This window comes from Athalia rosae, chromosome 5 (genome assembly GCF_917208135.1).
Source record: "Athalia rosae chromosome 5, iyAthRosa1.1, whole genome shotgun sequence".
NCBI lineage: Eukaryota > Metazoa > Arthropoda > Insecta > Hymenoptera > Athaliidae > Athalia > Athalia rosae.
In genome coordinates, this window is record NC_064030.1 from 10035322 (window position 1) to 10056375 (window position 21054).

The 21054-nt window shown below is 36.9% G+C and overlaps 1 protein-coding gene across 9 annotated transcripts; it reads left to right on the top strand.

The window, feature by feature from the left end:
- The first annotated feature begins 308 nt into the window (after positions 1-308).
- LOC105688549 (MAP kinase-activating death domain protein) lies at positions 309-20957 on the top strand. Of its 9 annotated transcripts, XM_048655774.1 has the most exons (34): positions 310-565; positions 3243-3465; positions 3557-3725; positions 3805-3967; positions 4120-4297; positions 4378-4535; positions 4621-4921; positions 5013-5342; positions 5436-5468; positions 5681-5802; positions 5921-6627; positions 6708-6955; positions 7448-7642; positions 8296-8652; positions 8761-8829; positions 8951-9151; positions 9240-9444; positions 9693-9785; positions 9863-9996; positions 10082-10240; positions 10327-10518; positions 10615-10720; positions 10803-10945; positions 11456-11596; positions 11934-12078; positions 12146-12275; positions 12414-12630; positions 12712-12984; positions 13093-13272; positions 15258-15266; positions 17413-17485; positions 17605-17651; positions 17853-18002; positions 18266-18406. In XM_048655774.1, the coding sequence occupies exons 2-33, from the start codon at positions 3370-3372 to the stop codon at positions 17985-17987; spliced, it is 5709 nt and encodes a 1902-aa protein (XP_048511731.1). In that variant the 5' UTR covers positions 310-565; positions 3243-3369; the 3' UTR covers positions 17988-18002; positions 18266-18406. The 9 variants fall into 9 exon arrangements, with proteins under 9 accessions (XP_048511732.1, XP_048511733.1, XP_048511731.1 ...); XM_048655775.1 differs by lacking the exon at positions 15258-15266 and having other exon boundaries at positions 309-565; XM_048655769.1 differs by lacking the exon at positions 17853-18002 and having other exon boundaries at positions 311-565; positions 18266-20957.
- The last annotated feature ends 97 nt before the right edge of the window (positions 20958-21054 follow it).

A 21054-nucleotide genomic window follows, 5' to 3' on the forward strand; every position in this document is an offset into this window, starting at 1 on the left:
CACGAGATTTGCCAGCAGTTATTTCGTACCGACATAATATTACAACACCTACACTGCGACAGATAACTACGTAAGACTTCGTCTCGTAGGGCATCTTGAAGTTGGATTATTCCTACGTCAGGAGGATTCGCGCGCAATGGCCAAAAGGTAATACAGGTATGCTCATTATACAGCCACATCCCACTGCGTTATAACTATAAACCATCCTCCTACTCATCTCTGTCTAACTCTATACGGTGCCACCCGCTTTATATTCCTCTTGCTCTCATTTTCGCCTTTCGCCCAGGTATTGATCCACCAAGCTCGTTCTCCAGTGGCCAACCAGGGCAGACTGTGTGAGGAGGGAAGAATTGAGAGCCGGAGAAACGGTCTGCCATGGGAGGGAAATAGCAAACGTATTTTGCACGCGCTCATAATCTTCAGTCTTACTGGTAACGGTGGCTGGTGTGGTATCGTAAGATACGGGATAGGAAACCGAAATCAACTCTGGTCACCTATGTTAACAGCGAAAAGTGTTTACTGCCAATTAACCGACATGCAAATTGCTAATGTCTGCAAAATTCTCGTAAGTTTTCATTCACTTATATCACTGATGAGTATTTCAACCAAATTTAAACAATTTTATCTCCACACCGTTTCGAGTAATGATGCGATATTTCGTTTTTTTGTTTTGACACTCAAAGTCAGGCTTTCAGATCAATAGAAAAATTGGATTACTTTTCGATGATTTTTATACTTTACAACGATACGTCAAGTTCCTATGCGTATAATATAATCTTTTTTTTTCTTATCAAACGTCGTGTGGTTGACGCAGTGACGTACATTCATGTTCTTTAATATAATACCTACGTCGACGGTATATAAAATACCTACACATGTATAACGCGCTTTATTATTAAGCAAAATGTTTTACGGTATATAATATAATTTTTGATTTTTCGTTGCAATATAATATGTTTCCTCTCTCGAATTGCGCCCAATATTGTATTTCGGTGTTGTGAAAATATGTCGAGTTATGTATAAATTCATATCTGTCCCCCTCAAAAGTTGTAACTTATACATGTAAAAGTTTATTGTAATTTATACACACCGCGTACACGCATCTTGTGTACGTTTTACGCTATAGTTTGGCACCGTTGTGCCGATAGTGATAACCCGCATATATATATATACACGGTACATGCGTATTATACCCAGGTAGGGATATAAATATACAGGCAATATAATATGCATAATAAGTACATACATATGTGCAAGTGAAATAACTATATATTTGTTTATTTGGTATGCACAGATGCCACATTTCATCTATACCTGTAGTAGCTATAATGTATGCTAGTAGGTCTGTAAAGATCGATATATGTTCTTTCGGAACCATTAATTGTAAGTAATCTGATATGGGAAGGTACCACCCTAAAAAATCAGCAAGGGTTGTTAGGCGAGCCACTGATATTGACCCAACTTCGTATATCAGCATTTTTATTCTGTACCCTCTAATAGAATCATAAAACTAGGTCATGTTCAGCTTTAGTGTATTTCCCTAGTCTGTAGAAACTAGGGTGAAATGGGGGTCAAGAGGCTTGCGAAACGTGGTGTAATATTTGCAAGGAAAAAAACAACACAACTCACAGGATTTCGTACAACCATAATCAAAGTTAACGTCCTCAAAGATAAAAAATTACTGATTGGTCATAAATTCTACAACGTATACTCTAAACAATCCCAGTCAGTCAGTATAAATTAAACCAACATAATTTATTTTTAACAAAAGCGGGGCTTTATAATTTCTAACAATAAGTAGCAGAATACTTCTTATTTTTGATCAAATATAATTATAATTGTATAATTAATTCGAGATAATTTCTGGGAATCGTCCGGCGCGTGAACCACAATGGCAAGTAGTAAAAGGTAGTATAGTAGAATCAGCCCGTCCGTTCGTTCGGCCGTTTAGACTACAGCGTGCACCATTGAAGCGAAAATTTTAGCCAAACCACAAAATGCGCCCAATTCTTCAAAAAGTTGATTCAAAAAAAATGTCGCCACATTCAGTCTCGGAATTTGTGGTCCTTCAGACCCTTCTGAATTTTTGAGAAAGCCTTGAATTTCTGTCAATCTAATAAGGCGGCGTGTACCGCCTCGAGCTTTCGGGGGTTCTCAGGTACCAGACCAGGTCTGACTCAGTTTATGATCCCCCGGGATCAAGACACGTTACCCTTGTCCCGGGACCACCATCGCCTCATACAGCTCCTCCGAGAATTGAGCGCATTTTCAGGGAACTCACAGAATCCCGTGTCCTTGGCCCTCTTGGCTCCCCCGAAGTTCCTATCCACCTCCTCTCTCTGATCAAGCTACACATACATATAATACCCATTTCCCAGCGGAATCGAACCTCCCTCAATTGAACATATTGATTATAGGAGAAATTTTTCCTTCAAGCGTGTTATAGATACATTTTTTTAGAGCAGCCTTGTATGCAGGGCATATAACTCTCGTTTACCCGCACGTTCGGACTACAATCCATAATAGAATTATTTCCTTGATCGATGCGCAAGATCGAAGGAAACACCGGGGGCGAATTGAATTAATATTTCAACAATAAATCATTCTGTTTGCGTATTGATGGTGAATCGACGGTTCGTTTTTTGCAACTATGTATACGCGATAAATGAATTGTCTTTGGACCAATTTGCTCTGGACACAGGCCTATATTTGCATCCAAGATGACATTTTGTTTTCTCGTTTTGTGTAATTACTTATAAAGTACATCGCCGCCGGGCATAAAAAATGATTTCTTATATTGATCCGTATGACTGGAGGGAAAAGATAAATATTATTTTTCCACAAATCGGAACGGCGAAAGCTGTGGTTTTCGTGAAAATTCTGTGGACGCAGTCGCAGAATGTGGAAGCACGGTTCCAGGGATGAGGGGGAGAGCCCGTGCATGGAATTACGTCCTTTCCATCGATTTTGCTTTCAACGTCCAACCGCGCCTTCAGCCGACTCGAAACTCGGTGCATTTAACACGAAAACCTTTATTTTACTGTGTCTTGTGCGAAGTAATATTTATCTCGCGGAAAAATGAGTAAGATAAATAAAGTAGAAAAAGCTTACATACGTATCCACGGGATTGGGATGCAAACTCTGTCGATAAATTCACTCCATCCTCACTGCAAAGTACGATAATCATCCCTGCGTTTTGATAATTCTCAACCGAAATCATTCAATAATTAATTTTTTTCTAGGTTTAGGGAACTTTAAGAAAAATGACATAATGAGGGTTCGATTAAGAGACAAGTTTAATTTGAACCACAAAGCTCGAATGACGTGTACGTGTATACGTCGGTGACAACGCTTCTTTCAAACACGGAAATGGATATTCAAAAGAAATTTCTGTGCCCTCGCTTGGTCGACTATCTGGCCATTGTGGGGGCGAGACCACCCTCAGCTTCTCGTCAGCCTGTGCAGGTGAGTTCAACGAATTGCTCATGCAAATCATCCGTTTTCGAATCCAAATTCACCTGGAAATTTTAACGGAATGATATTTTATTCAATGCAGGTACCGGAGCTGCTGCGCAGGTATCCTGTTGAAGATCACAAGGATTTTCCATTGCCACTCGATATGGTTTATTTCTGCCAACCGGAAGGCTGCAGCAGCGTTGGTCCCAAACGTACAGTTCTGCGAGAGGCAACATCCTTCACTTTCACACTTACCGATAAGGATTCCGGTATGAACTGAGTCTCATTTGATTACTTTCAGGCTGTTATCGAGATGTTAAAACGATTTACACTTGATTGTTGTGATAGGAAAAACGCGTTACGGAATCTGCGTGAATTTCTACCGGCCAATAGAACGCAGCGGAAGTGCGGGTACCGGAGTAACAAATAGAAGGGACAGGCACAGTACAACTTTTCGTCGAGAAAGTTGGAGGAAAAGTATGGAAAAAAGTTCAGACTCTGCATTCTCAAGGTGATCAAACGACGTTTTATCATGTGTAATACGTAGAAATTTATTATATTTAAAAAAAAATTATTATACATGGTTCTTTTTACTTCATTTTTGATCCAAGCTCTCCTGAATGGAGTAATTTATATGACTGTATCTAGAGCTGTTCTTTATAGCGACTATAGGAGCAGTGTGGTAGGGCCGAGTGACTCAGAAAGGGATTGCCCAAGCAGAAGAGACTCCGATACACCCCATGCACCTCATGCCCCGAGACTCGGTGTAACTGCTCCAAGTGGAGACAGTGAAAGCGGAGGAAGTCACTCTCCTTCTCCTAGAGCTTCTCGAAAGCGTCAGGTGAATGACTGAATAAAAAGATCAAACGCCAGGCTTGGTTGTAAGCTCGTTACAACTCTTAATTATTATTTTCCTTTCAGCGGGTGAGAAACCATTCCTTGACATCGCTGTGCATCATCTCTCATCACCCTTTCTTCTCAATATTTCGCGAATGTTTGTTCGTACTTAAAAAAATTATTGACGCCTGTAACGAAAGCTCTTCGCCAAGAAGAGTAGGAGCATCGAGACAAGTTAACAGGTATTTGATATAAGCATTTGGATATGTGTACGACATGCAATCACGGGATAAAACTAATACTTATAAAACGACTTTAATTATCTAGGGATACAGTATGGAGTGCGCTCACTGGTCAAGCTCTAGATGGTACTCCCTTAATTATACTCCACGATGTGAGAGAAATTGAAACGTGGATTCTTCGGTTGCTGAGCGCACCTGTTCCTGTCCCAGGGAAAACGCGAGTAGAAGTTGAAATACTTTGTCCGTCTTTACAACCGCCGCTCTGTTTTGCCCTTCCCGATCACACTAGGTTCTCGTTAGTCGACTTTCCGTTACATTTACCTTTGGAGTTGCTGGGTGTTGACATATGTTTGAAAGTGATGACGCTCATTCTACTCGAACACAAGGTAGTCAAACTTTTTTATAAATTCCTTCCATTTTGATGATCTTTTGCTCATAACTTTTGAGCATATCATTTCATTCATTGATTTGTTTCAGCTTGTGTTACAATCCCGAGATTACAATGCACTGTCCATGTCTGTGATGGCGTTTGTGACCATGATCTATCCATTGGAATACATGTTTCCTGCGATTCCACTTCTCCCGACATGTATGAGCTGTGCAGAACAACTGCTACTGGCTCCTACCCCATTCGTTATTGGAATCCCTGCAACTTTTTTACTCTATAAAAAGAACTTCAGGATGCCGGATGACATTTGGCTTGTTGATTTGGACAGCAATAAAATTACTCCCCCCAGTGGTTTGTTTGACGCACTACCCCCCTTACCTGAGCCAGAGGGTACAATTTTGAAAAATCACCTAAAACAGGCGAGTAATTCTAAATTCCAACTTCAACGTGTTTGGCGGTACTAAGTATATACAATTTCTTAAATTTGATTGTTCCACCATATGCTACACAAGGCGATGCAACTGATGGACCAAGTCGGAGCTGGTGTAATTACTCTACTATTTTTTAGTGCATGCTGCATGAAATCAAAACAAAAATAATTGGCCCAATTTCTTGGATATGGTTTACAATGCAAATATAGATTTTATATTCCATCCCTCGAATAATTTTGATTCAGAGATGCATGCTGCTCAAATAACGTAAATAATTATCATATTTAATTTACACCTGAGAAAATAAGTTTTTTTTTAATGTTTAGGCAATGGGAAACTTGGTAACAGCTCAGCCTCAGCAACCATCACCGCAACATGTTTTACCGCAACCTTCTATGCAGTCTCCGAGCCGGAGAGAAAGTTCCGCCTCGCATCATTCCACATTAAGGTACATGACACTAGAAAAACTAAAACTGCGGAATAAGCATGGATTTGCAAATTCACCCCATTTTTATCTAGCTACGCTGATGGTTATAACTGAAAAAAAAACTGTTCGTGTGTTACAGCGTTTCTTCAGCCCGACACAGACCTAGTATGGATTACAGTGTACATGGTCAAATCAGTGCTGCTAATTCCCCTGGCACACCATCGACTTCAAGTCCACATCGCGCATCACTAACTCCATCAGCTAGTCCTACTCCTCAAGCTTCAAAACATATGCCACACCCATCGCCCAGTTTCAATCCATTCATTTATGGCAACGATGTAGATTCCGTGGATGTAGCGACTAGAGTTGCTATGGTCCGTTTTTTTAATTCTGAAAATCTCCTAGCAAACTTTACCGACCACACAAGAACCCTAAGACTTTACCCCAGGCCCGTAGTAGCTTTTCAAATTAATTCTTTCCTGAGATCAAGACCAAGGACTAGTAGCTTCTTGAACAAATTTGCCAGGACACAAGCAGTTGAATTCTTAGCAGAGTGGTCGCTTACTCCGAGCAATGTAGCCTTCTTAAGAGTACACACAGGAGTATTTGATCCAGCCCAAATCGGTGACAAGCCACGTTGGTATGCACCAGGTTTAGAACCAATATTTTTTCCTGTCTGGGATTCTGGTGGCTCGTTAGCTGGAGCTATGAAAACATTGAAACAGCTTGAAACCCAGCCAACGGATGAAAGCGGATCTGATTCTGAAGGAGCTGAGAGTACAAGTTCATCGTATTCTTCACTTAGTGATTTTGTCTCAGAAATGGCATCGTCCGATCTTTCACCCAGTAAGTAAGATATTCATTGCAGTTCCATATAAAAAATGAACAATCTTTAAGAAACAGCTATCTTTTTCCAAATATTTCAGGCTACAATTGCCCCCAAGCAACACAGCCCCAACCCATGTCTCTTTCGGTCGATCCAAAAAATGTTTACAACCCACCCAGTTCATTGCAATATCCCGGAGCTGACGAGGACCCTCCTACCAGACCTGGGAGCCCACTAAGTACTTCGTCCAGCCATAGCGATTTAAGCAGTCCTAGTTTCAACCGTGACTCTGAACTAGAATTAAATCCGAGGGTTCAAGAAGGCTCACAAGCTGCTAAAAGTGATAATGTAAGAATATACGATACGTATCTCATTTTATTTTATATTAACAGTGGTCCCTTAGGGTATAGATGGCTTTGCTTACCCACAATCAGAAATAGGACTAACCGTACGTTCGTCAGCTTCTGTTGTGCTCCTAAATAATAATCCTCAATGAAGCTGCATGAAATTCAAATAATCAGTTTGTTGATTGCTGAAAGCAAATAGTACCACAATAGAAGCTGACAAGCAATCCTGAAGTACCACGTTTTTTCTCTCTTCTCCAGTTTGCCAATAATATTACAAATTATGAAGTTCAAAAATTCAATATAAATGAGAAATGAGCTTCGAAAACGTTGGTGCGACGTGCCTTTAGTTGGCTTAATAGATATCAGCACTTAACGCGCCTCATTCAAACTTGATCATTACATACATTTGGGCTACCTCCAGAGAGAAAAAAAAATCGCAGTTAAGAATCATTTATCTGAATATAATGACCAGGACTTGAATATGAAATCATAGGATAAAGAGGAGGGAGGTAGCTTTGAATCAGACTCAGCATCGACTACAGCCACACCACGCACGATCCTGAGTGCACAAAGTACGGTAGGCCAGTTTGGAAGTGGCACGGGGTCTTTAGTGACCCCACCACTCAGTGATACAGAGCGCCCTACCACTCCCCATCGGACCTCACGCCTCAATAGATCTGTCACTCCAGTGAGTCAGTTCTCATGCTCACCTCATTATTGGCATCATATATTCATTCATCATCCTCAAATCATGCTTAAGTAGCATTAGCATTTGTATTAACAAAAACCAATGATAAAAATTCAAAATGTATACAATGTGATTTATGCTCGACGGCTGCAATCCATTATTTGATTGAAACTGGAAGGTCTGCTATGTCTAATTAAAAATAACGCTGCATGGATGTGCGAATGTTATTTATAAAAATTTTCTGCAGCCCTTCCATGTTAAACATTGCTTGCAAAATCATATTATACTTTACGCAAATGATTTTTGTATTTTATTTGTGTACATACTTGTAAGTGAATTGATGTATTTAGTTTCTGATCACAGCTGGTACGTATTTGTTTGTGGAATAATTGTTCATACTCGCGCAACGCTTTTTTTGTACCTTATGTTTCATATGAGTATTGTGATACTTTAAATGTATATCGAGGAAGCAATTTTACTAAATTGCAATTTTCATACAAATTGATTTACGAGTGATGCACTTGTGCTTGACGTGCTGTTACAGTCATTTAATGAAGAAAAAATACTTACCGCAGTCTGGAAACGAAATCATTTGTACAATTGTTCTCACTCTTACATTGCACCAGATTGATGATAATGTTGTACATTTCAAGGTACCACCACTCAGTCCAGGACCACAACGCCAACCAAGTGTAGGTAATGTTTTGGCTCGCACTTCAAGCTTTGGGTCATCGGTTGGCCCTCTTCTTCCTAGGCAGTCAAGCAGTAGTAGCAACAATGGATCACCTACATTACCTCGTCAATCAGCGACTGGTAACGGTGTACAACGTCATAATAGTGGGAGTAGTAATGTTCCTCGACAGAACAGTGGAGGTAGTACTGGAACTGGAGTAACAAGGCAAGGATCACAAGGATCGTTGTTTGAACAATTTGCTTTACAAGCCAAAGACCTAGTTAGGGAAACAACGAGGCAGAGTAGCCAAGATGGATTGCTCGCTCATATGGATAAGGTAAGCTGTAGTACATACAGTAAACTATAGCTTACTTACTTACTTCTGGGTTGATGTGAAATGACTAATTTTGGGCATTGATATTAAAATAACTTTGGTTTTATTCAGTTGAAACATCAAGCAAGGGAAAGAATAAATGAAGCGGGAGAAGAAAGTCTCTTTGCACCTCTGGAACAGGTAGATATATGTTGGTTTTTTTTCATCACGATTATTAGCAGCATACAGCAGTATGTTGTGGATTGAAATAAATGAGCTAATTTACAAAGATTAAACCTAACGAGATATTTGTCTAAAACAGCTTACTCAACAAACAAAAAAGGCAATGGGCGAAGCTTCAAAGTCAGTCCAAGAAGTATCCAAGAATGCATTGGAAGCAAGTAAAACAGCTGCAGGTGTTAGCAAAAATACATTTGAAGATTTAACTTATGTGGGGAAAAGTACGTTTGGGGATTTAACTAAAAGTGCTAAAGAAGCAGCCACCAAAAAGGGGTTGCTCAAGGTGATTTTATTAGGCAATTGGCCAGACAACGTGAACTGATCATTACGTGTAAATGGGGAGTTAATGTATAATTTTCAACATCTTTTAGGGGCTTGGTGACTCTCAACAGTCACCACCACAGTCTTCTTCACCACCAGGTCCGCTTCAGCGAAGAGATTCCAGCAGCAACCAGTTGGTTGCATCTGACTCTCGTGCTGGTAGAAGAGATATTGGGCGTGACTTTTTTAGCAATATAAGCAGTGATCTGAATGGCATAGCGGCACAAACTAGCAGCATGTTCAGTGATTTATTTGGTGAGTTATTATCAATTGAATATTTTATTGTAGACAGTTCATTGTAGATGCCATTAGTTTATTTTATTTATCACTCACTAACATAATTGTAAAATTGTACGACATGATAAAATTTAGAAAACATCATGGAAAAGCATTCGAAGATAAACACTGCAATTATTCAATTTCAATTACTTCGAATGGTGATTATTAGAAATTTAATTTTAGTTTGTCAATTATTAAGACAAAATAAATACTCTCACCTACAGGCAATAAGAATAGCGTTAATCGGAACGCTAATCTCCTCCCGCAATCACAAAAACCGAAAGACAAATCTCAGTCGTTTGGTCCCTTTCCTAAAGGTATGCAAGATACAGAATAATAACAATACAGTAGAAGATAATAGCGAATATTGCAATATCCGTGGGTCAAATTTCAGGTCGCAAGGGTCTAGTTGAGAGATCTTCATTGATAAAACATTCCACGAATAAACCTAGTCAAGAAGAATTGCAACGGATGCAGAATGTAGAAAGATCAAGTACAAACAGCGACAATCAAGCTTTTCTTACAGATGCAAGTGAACTTGTTGGATACATCACTCTATAATATTTGCAGTGTGGCTTTTAGAATCTCTCAAACTAATGAATTGTTATTTCAGATTGTGAGTAAGGCTTTGGCGGGAGAAGGTGTAGGATGGCTTAAATTAAATAGATTAAAAACATTGATGGAAGATGAAAGCTATCGTAACTTTGTTGTTACGAAATTAAATAAAGGTCTGGAAAGGAAAATTAGTCCAGATGATCATATTGATGATGTTGTATGTATTTTGTACTGTGTGAAACCATATTTTTTAATCCATAGTGTGGAGTAAACTTAACTGACCGAACATATTTTTTTGCATAGTGTATTTCACAGCCAGTTTATAAAGGGATGTTGAAGTGCCTTCAAGCTGTGGTTCATGGTCTGGTACATACTTACAGCCAGTTTGGGCTGGGCGGTATGGCATCAGTATTCCAATTGATGGAAATCGCTCACACACACTATTGGAGCAAGGACTTAACAGAGGGGGGCTTCGAAAGTTCGCTTATGTCTCAGGTGTGTCATTGTTGCCATTTATCTGGTATAATTAAACCAAAATATCAAAGACAGCACAAATGTAAACAATAATTATATTTGCATGTATCTTTGCAGACTTCTAGTCCGTTTGGCAGTAAAGAAAATTTGAGATCACCACAATCTCCAAAACAGCCTGATTTATCAGAATTGTCTAGGAAGTCGTCCCTTCAACCATCTGCAGGTATAAAAAGGCTGATGTCAATAAATATTAATGCTTCAAATTATTTCATACAATCTTTCACCTCTAAAACCTTTGTCTTCAGAATTACCGCAACTTAGATTGGAAACATCGCACCCCCAACTACCATTAGGCGGAGATGATAATAAATCTACTACAGACATGTTTCTTGATATGTTTTCGAAGAAAGGGAAACTTCTAAGCAAATTAACGTCCTTTGATTCTGAGGTCTGTTTAATTACTTTCTTCCCAAATTTAATTGTCACCCAAGTATTTGTTAATGCATGTTATGTTGGCTGCAATTGTTCATGTCACTCGATTTCTACGTTCATGTGTTATTTTTCAATTCTTTACCAGATTTTCTTTCTGTTGCTCAATACATTCGATAAAAAACAAGAAAAGAACTTTATTGGTGAGCTCGATTTCAAAAGGATACCATTGTACAGGTTTGACTATATAACAACCAAAGTCTTACCATGTAGGTAAAGTTGTGAAATTCGTGTGAAAATATGTCTTAGTGATCTCAGATAATTTACAAACTCTGAATAAATTATCAATGAGGACCATGATTTACCCTAATAACAGAGTAGTTATCAGTCTTTATATCAATTATTTGTTTTGCATTCATCTGTGAATCTTCTACGTAATGTTCATGACCTCAACACTTGGTCTCACGATATTCAGCTTGCGAATGTATTGAATGAGCTGGATTGCAAGCGATGCACGCTGTGTTTGTAGGGAGGGCGTGGTGGTGGTACTGGAAGCAGCGAAGCCCTCTCAACTGATGGAGGCAGCATTATCACAAACCCTGCATTTCGGCAAGCTCACCAGGCCTCTTTTCGCAGCACCGTTTCTGACAGTGAAGTTGAACAAGGCAATGTGAGTCATGCCATATACTTTACCTGATGTAAACACAGCACAATATTTTCGATTTGGTGTGCTTTAACACAATTTGCATGTAGCTTCTTTATTAGCATGATACTTTAAACTCCATAATCATTAACATCCGACCAAATACATGGAAAAGCAGTCTGAAAAATTGATTCCAAAAGAATCGATTTTGATGTTTAATGTGATCCATCTAATGTTACTGATTGCGAGATAAGTGATGTACAAAGAATTATTTGCTATATTTATTCTTTGTCCAGTTATCACCATGTCACATGAAATTTTTAATAAACAAGGATCAGTAACTGAATCATTTTTCATATCCTAGTTCCCGCGGCAAGGTAAACAGCGTACTGCCAGTGTTTGGTCCAGTAAATCGTCTTTGAGTACTGGGTTCAGGTATCATGGAGGAAGTCTTGTTCCAACGGTTACAACACCTAGTCCAGAGGCTGCACGAACTTATCTATTTGAAGGTATTTTGTTTTATATTTTTCACTCGTATTATGCACATTGCCCTATGCTGCACGAATATCTTTGTAGGTCTATTGGGTAAAGAAAGGTCCACCCTCTGGGACCAAATGCAGTTTTGGGAAGATGCATTCCTGGATGCAGTTTCTCAGGAACGTGATATGATAGGAATGGATCAAGGACCTGGAGAAATGATGGAGAGGTATCTTAAGATATAATTAAATAATAATAGTGTCGATGAAAATTGACGAACGAGTAAAATTTCGGAAAATCTCTCCTTTAAGATGCCACGAAAAGATCGGAGTTCGTCTGACTATTTTTTACGAACATTAAATTCTAGGTACAAAAGTCTGAGCGAAAGTGAGAGACGGAGGCTCGAACATGACGAAGATAGATTATTATGTACTTTGCTTCACAATTTGACAGCAATTTTGGTGATGCTCAATGTTGAGAGAGGGGAACTAAAGCGTAAAGTACGCAGATTGTTAGGTAAAAGTCATATTGGTCTCATCTACAGCCAAGAGCTTAATCAGCTTTTAGATCAAATGACCAATCTTGTGAGTATATTAAATTTGTCATTTAAATTGGGATACAGAGTTTTTGAGGATCCATGTATTAATCTCTAAATAATTCCTCAGCATGGCAATGATATCGATCTCAAACCTCTCACTTCTCGACAAATGCACCGTCAGTCCTTCACTGTTCATGCAGGCGTTGATGCTGAGGGAGATTTGCGTTTTCTAGAAGTTCGACATGACGGTCTTGTACTTAGGTCTGTGAATGGAGTAATTGTTGAACGCTGGTGGTACGAACGTCTGGTGAATATGACCTACAGTCCAAAAAACAAAGTACTCTGTTTGTGGAGGCGGAATGGAGGACAAACTCAACTGCATAAATATTACACCAAAAGGGTAAGAATATATTTTATTACTTTAGAAAACCCTGAGGCTGTATAATGGAGACGTGAACTCAAAAATAAAGCATTACGAAACTCGTTATGCATTTAATTTCTGTTTCAGTGTAAAGACTTATATTATTGTATAAAAGATGCAATGGAGAAGGCAGCCCAACGAGGTCGTGGTGCTGGTTCAGGTGTAGAATTAGGTGGTGAATTTCCGGTACAAGATATGCGCACAGGTGAAGGCGGCCTTCTTCAAGTTTGCATGGAGGGCGTGGGTCTACTCTTCGCTAATAGCAAGGTACGATCGGATTCTTTGAACTATTATGTCATAGTGCGGTATAAATTGAAGCTCCGTAAATACGATTTGTACTTCCCCTTGGTTTCGTTTTATTTTAAAACATTTATGTAATGCCAAAATATATTCGATAAGGTTTTCAGTATTTCATCTCGTAGCTAGTTATTCCTTGAATTTCACTTCAGGTTTATCTCGTCAATTTATTTAGACGATTTTCCGCCCTGACTAATATTGAAACACTTATTTCAGCAGTTATCATATCTTAGTTAATCGATACAAAATACATATAAATTATTATATTGGAAGCCTACTTAGCCACGATTGGCAGTATCATTTACCTCGGTTCAACAACAGATCAGCATATAATTATACTATGAATGCGTTGAACGGGTAACCACCATATATACCAAAGGTTTATACCACAAAAACACATTCATAATTCTAAACAGACCGAAAAAACATCACATATCAAAACAAGACATATAGTAACAAGATCACACTAAAGACAGTCACATTATCTAAATCCTCACACATCTTCCCTTCCTTGACAAAATGCGTTCGGTGTTCACGTGGTCATGGAATCATTATATGGTGATTGAGTCAGTAAAAATTCATCATGGTTGAACTGATTGTTTTGGTTTACCGTAAGTCTTCCGTATATTGACAAATCAGATCAGATCAAATTTTTTTAATCGTTCGAGTTAACAAAATTCAAGAAAATTTGCGTGTGAACCAAACTGTCAGAGGTTTACTATGGTTTATTTGAAGTGATTCAATCTGAAACTTATTAGCCATTAGTTAATTGTTGGACCGGGGTGGAAGAGTAGGGAGTGTAGTCACCCTATCTCTTCTTACTGTCTGTATACTTTTAATTATTGAATTTTCTCTCTGTGTTTTTCGTTGATTGCATTGATGCAAGGACCACTCAATATTATCTCCCATCGCTATAGCCACCACGATCTGCTTAATTTGTATCTGTACTTATCTTCTCAGTCTTACCTATGGATCTGGAAAATTTGATATATGAAATACCGTGGTATATTACATGCTCATTGTTCGATGGTCTTTATGAGGGTGTCAAAGACAGCGGGATACTGAGCAGGAATATGCATAGTATTTGAAGATTGCAGAGTACATTATTAATATGAATTGCACTAAATTATAATTCTCTCACAATTTGCATTATATATTATTGTTATAACATCATATATATATATAATTTACTTTGTTTGATGAAGTTATTAAGAAACGAAAACGTATACTTAGGACATGGTAATTACTTGATATATTATCGCCAGGTCACATTTACAGCTCTGATTTATTACTGTTATTATGTTGGATATGTTTTGTTTGAGCGTTACTCAATGTTTTCTTGCATGGAGCTCGATGTGCAGCTGCAGTCTCTTTTATCTGTATTATAATTATTAAGGATTTAAAGGAATATATACAATAATATCATTTATCCATACTCTATATTCTCATCTCTTATGATTTGTATTGAATGTTGGATGCTATATTATATCTTTCTATAAGTCTGATAACTTTTTATCTGTCGTGGTCATGTTCGAGAAAAGTCTATTGACCCCTTCTTCCCGTGAACCTGACAAATATGTACGGGATGAATGTTACGAGATTATAGGTGGTATTATAGTTGTAGGTAGGGCTTATTAGGCTGCAGTGCACTAGTTAATTGGTGCCTCGTCGCATATATGACGCTAGAGGATAGACTTTTCTCAGCTTAGGGAACTTTTGAGATGGTCCTTGAACAATGAAACCCTCACTATTACAATATTGGCCATGACAATAGGCAAAGAGGAGAAAACGGCTGTATGCCGCACAGTTATGTTATTTTATCAATTAATGACCTGTTTAAAAATTGAAAGTTTATAATAATGCGTATTGTATTATCATATTACTTAATTTAATTTTATGTTTTCTGTTTTCTGTTCTTGTCCTGTCTGTCGACATTGCCCTGGCTGGGTATACAGGATTTCGAGGTATTATTCAATAACTCATTGTTTGTTACCAGTTCAGTATTGATTAATATATTCAATGTTGGCCGTGTTCCGGAAATGCTTATTTATTTCACCATTATACTTTTAGCCGTGTTCCACTGTTATATTATTCTCAGATTGCATTTTAACTAATTGATCTGCTCTGTCTACTTCACTGTTTTCCTACCATATTGATTGATGTTAGTTGTGGTATATGTTTCGTCCAATATCATAGAGCTCACCTAGTACCAGTAAAATTATCGTACAGGATTTTATTCTTATTGGACAAAATAACATTTAAATTATACCACCTTATGTCAATAAATATTCATTCAAGTATATTATATCATCAATATCTCATTTAGGAGACGCGTACAATGCTGGTACTAGAAGTGGCAGAGTGAGTGTTAGAGATGCTGTTCATTACAACAAATATGTTCTCGTCAAAGCTTATGAAAAATTTATGAATATAAATACTGGACTTTCGGAGTGCGGCCGTAGAGAGTGTGTGCCCTGATAGCACCAAGACGTAGTGACACCCGTAGTGCCTCACTAATCCCTAACTTAACGTCATATTTTTTCCCAAGACTGGGGGACTGCTTTACTCATATTACACATGTATATAATATGTTTCTGCTGATATTATCAAATGAACAATCAAGTTCATTAAAATATCTTTAGTGGTTGGATCACATGTGGTTAACTATCGCAGCGATTCGAGGACATGAGTACCTCGTTATACAGATAAACAAATAAACATAGAACCATCCGTCAGCAGAGCTATAATAAGCACAATAATACATAGGTAGTTCCTGATGGGTACAATATTTATTATTGGTTGAGGTACCCTATCTATTATTTTGTGATTTTATTTGACACGCATCAACGACATGTTGATTCACGTATGCCTAAATTGTAGATATGCAAAGCAAATGGAACGTCATACATGCGCTCCTAACTCGTTGAGCTTGAAAACTGTCTGTTGTTGAATTTAAATTGCAGTAACATTCAAATTATTTGCGAGTAGTCTTCCACTTGGAAGTACCACGCTTATTACGCTACTATGCAGTTGAAAATTACATAGGCCTGAAGGATCTTTCTTAATGCAGGGTTTACTTGTTTAGCGTGTCCATATATGAATTAATAATGCATACCATAATTACACTAATATTTTATACCTGTTGGCAAAATATCAGCAAAAATGCAATCACGAATCACAAAAATGTGTACAGTCACCCAATCTTAAGATCCATCTTGCTTCCTTGTTTCTTGCTCCATATGAAAAACCATTTCACCCATCACCTAGTAGAGCAGTGGATTGGTGCTAAATAGAGCTATCATCCTTAAATAACTTATCTCAGCGATCACTCTAATACTATCCAATCAACAAACTTTTAATTCACGTTCACTATACCCACATTACTTTACACTCATGGCATGGCACTGCTACATGATGTTTCTAGTTTCAAATGACTAATACACAATATTATATACCATGTACCAGTTTATATCAACTACAATACATTATATACTATACATTTAATACTACACATACTGCAACTAAACTGTAACTGTGCATCGTTACTGGGGACATTGTCCACCACTAAATTAGATGATATAAATGCACATTTAGCAATCTCTCAACGCTAAGCAATCAACAATGTAAGATGAGTTTAGGCCATCTCCAGAGTTGCCTGCTGTTGCTGCTGCGCTACTGCTGCTCTTGCTGCTCGGATAAAATGCATGTTGGTCCATACTGCTGTTGCTGGCTTGAAATGCTATGTTCTACTCTCATTCCCCATGCTTTATGTGTATGCATGCATTTAAAATCAACCTCAGTATTGATAGCAGCCTCTTCAATCCTGCTTACATCATATTGGATTCAATAATTGTTACTTTATACCAAACGATTTGTTACGAAATAACGAGGTGATCTTTATTTCGCTTCGGATCAAGTTTGGAAAATTTCCCGTTAAGTCTCCCTCATGGAGATCTACTACACATAAAATTGAGTAATCTAAAACTTGTCCATGTGACTTATTTTATCCAATATACTTCACACCGTTGAGTGGTACCTAGAATTTGCATGGTAGCTCTCTAGGAACATACTAGTTCTTACACTAATTCATGAATATTGTATTACTTGCAGTTTTTTGTAAGACTCGATCATATCCGCAAGTGCTTTACTCAGAAGGGTGGGATCTTCGTTTTGGAAGAATTCAGTAAGCATTCTAAACTACTATAGATAGTCATATACTTATACAATATTAGTTGGCAATAATTACAGTTATTGATTAATTACTGAACTATTTGAACTTAAAGTACTTCATTTTACTTACAGATCCTAAAACTAGAAAAGTAATTCAACGTAAATATAAGTCACAATTGGTAAGTTTTCATTGGATTCCTTGCAAAAAAGTTTAGGTGTCATATGTTTCCCCCTTTTTTGTTGCACAACTCATATAAAAATAATTACTTCTAGTTCTATATTTCAATGTTTTGTTTATAATATTTAGTTCTTTTATCCAGATGATTTAATTAAATCAAATCTCTTGTTAAAGATTTAAAATTTTTATCACACAAATACAGGCTGGCGAAGCAGCTCACTGCTTACACAGAATCTTCTCCATTGCTCACGCCGCTCAACTTTCTGCGGAGGCTCAGATCGTTGATAAATCTGATACTACAGCAATGCATGAAGCTTTAATTCACAAACACATTTAATTTTGTCTGTTAAATGTAAGTTTCTTTTTATTTTTACATTCTACAGTACGATTGTATTTTCAGAAACAAAGCATGAATACATTATACCTTACCAAATTGGTTTGTTGTGCTCATGTCTATATTTTCAAATCATATAAATTATATTACATTACATGAATTCTTTTTTTTCACTGGAAGACAAACGTTTTATCAGCAACAACTATTTACAGAATAGCTCAACATCATAACTGTGCACAAATATAGAAATTTTCTGATCTTGTATCTTTTCTTTTTTGCAGGCAGATCAGATCTGCTATGCAGTTCTCTGTGTTTTTTCGTACCTAGCTGCTGGTATGGAGGAACGGAAGCAGTTACAGCAGCAGCAACACCATCAATATCTGAATCAGCCCACTGGCAGTGGTAACCAGGCACTCCAAGGATCTGGATCATCGCAATCGGGTTCACCCCGTCACCACTGACGTAGAGGCAGACACTCTCTCCCATTCGTACACAACTACAATAGCTGTGCTCCCTACGCTTGCTTACCTTGGGTATAATAGTAATAAATATTGATCGGATCACGTCCCAGTAAAAAATCAGTGATCCTTCGTATGGTGTGAACTTTGGTCGGTGTTGCATACATTGACGGATAAAAAATCATTCAGATGCTTTCCTCAAAAAAATTTTGCATAATATACTAGTAGAGTTTTTGCTTTAATTTAATTATCAATAAATCTCTTGGTAATTTATATTATCTTTTCTTAGAGAAATCTTCTGCGGGCCAGGAAAAAGTTCTTGCATAAATTATGATCAATCCTGTGTTTTTATTAGTTAAGCCAAATCCGGTATCGAGTACCGAAATAGGTAAAATTTGCTATCAAAATATTGCAAAAAACATAGTAATGTACGTAATTAGATTAAATAACGTGGGAGGGAGCGATGAATCAGTTGTTAAGGATACTAGCATGATATATATTTTACTATTCGACATTTTTGATAATGTGCATACGTTCCCAGAATGTTTTAATTTCAATTATCATATCCTATTTAGAAAAAACGTAAAACTATATATTATACAAAATTATAGATATGAATCTGCAATCCATATTTTTACATATGATTTGTAAAAATGGTCGTTAATATTTTATGAATCTCTAATATCATTTTCCACATGTGATCTTAATTGCGAGTCCTTGTACAGCGCAACAATCGCCATACATAGTACTTATACTTTAACGAGAATATCATAATAGGGCGATATAGTTGTATGTTCTTGTCCTAAAAACATTCACTTATAGTGCCATGTCAGACAATATTTGTTGTTACTGCAACAAACATGATAATTGATAAGCTATAGTATTTCAGATGCATGTTCAGATTCAATTAGAACATTTCCGTTGAAGCGTAGCATTGAACATCATGTAACCACAAAGAAAGTAGTCGATTCATCTAAAATTGTTTCTTGTCAAATTTGGTCCATTGTGTGTTACATACTTATACCTCGTTGATCCATTTCGCCCTGTGATTATAGATCATTGAAAAAAATGCGTGCAAATATTTATGTGAATATGTCTCACTTATTAATGGGTAACTGTAATATATCTGTAGATCAGTTTTTCAGTTATTTAATTTGTACATACTGGACTATAACATAATTGTCTACGCAGATAAGCGAATAATGACGGCATGATCTTAGCTGCCAAATCATATTGATAAACTTTGAAAACATTGTAGAAGAGTTAATGAACCAGTTCGCATGTTGATAATCAAATTTTAATATATTTTGAAGTATGTTACGTGAGCATTCCTTTTTACTTTGATAAATTATGCAACTGTTTAGGTATAAATGATAATACAAAATTATTTCCTTCACAGATATAGTTACAGATGGAATTATTCCGATTTGTTTTTAATTAGAAGTTGATTTGATAAATTATTTTAGCTCAGGATTAACATGTTCGCTGTGAGCAATTAACGTCATCTATTTTGATCTGTTCAAATTTATATTCAAGATCATCATCTACACGATATAAGAAAAAAATCATACAAAATTACATAAACCAACACAGATAGATTATTGTTTTTTAACAGCCAACTATATGTGAATATCTTGTACATCAATCCATATTCTATATTATCACTAAAATATATCATCCAATAAAGATAGTATTGAATATATCCTTATAATTTAGGAATATTGTAACATTTCATGTGTTAAAAATCAAAAGATTTAATATTTTGAAAATGTTATCAGTTACTTTTTGTTATTGCTTTTATTTTTCGAATTTCTACTTTTCGACACAATTGAATCGACTTTTTTTGTAAATTATATTAATTGAGAGTGAGTGAGTTTTCCTTGAACGTGCTATTTCAACTCGTAAAAAATGTGTAGGGCAACAGTTGAAGCAAATTTGAAGTAATATATAAATTACTGAAAAGCAGCAAGTAACAGTAATTTTAATTGTTAGTCGTGTTGGTGACGAATGCAGGGAATTTAGACTGCAGTTTAGTGAAATAGTGTCACAGTAAGCAATATAAAAAATGTGCGTTTGATCAATACGATAATGCGTATAAAAGCGTGCAGTTTGCTTTCGTTCCTGAGTCAGTGTTTTTCAAAAGTATAGATTTTATGTCATAATTAAGAGTGTCGAAATAATTACGCATATCCAGGAATCGACTGCCACGTATGATGCGCTTAAATTTATTATGCGCCAAACTCCGTGCAATGTGTAACCTGATGGTGTACAGATGTATTGAAAAATTATTTACTGACACGAGAGAAATAAGTGGGCTATCATGTCTAGAGGATTCCATTCAAGATATTTGAATCCAAAAATTAATCAATCTTATCCCAAGAGAGTATTTGATCCATTGATTAACCGAGATTGCGAATAATTCGAAAATTATCTGTACTTTTGGCAAACGCCCACTTATTCATATATTACTTGATATGATATGTTGGTAAAATAAATATAATATATATTTCATGGATATATTTTCATTTAGTACTTCAATATTAATTGTCAAGTTTTTTTAAAGCTCCTCAAAATAATTATTTTCAGCGTTTCGAGTTTGTGCATTTTTAAGA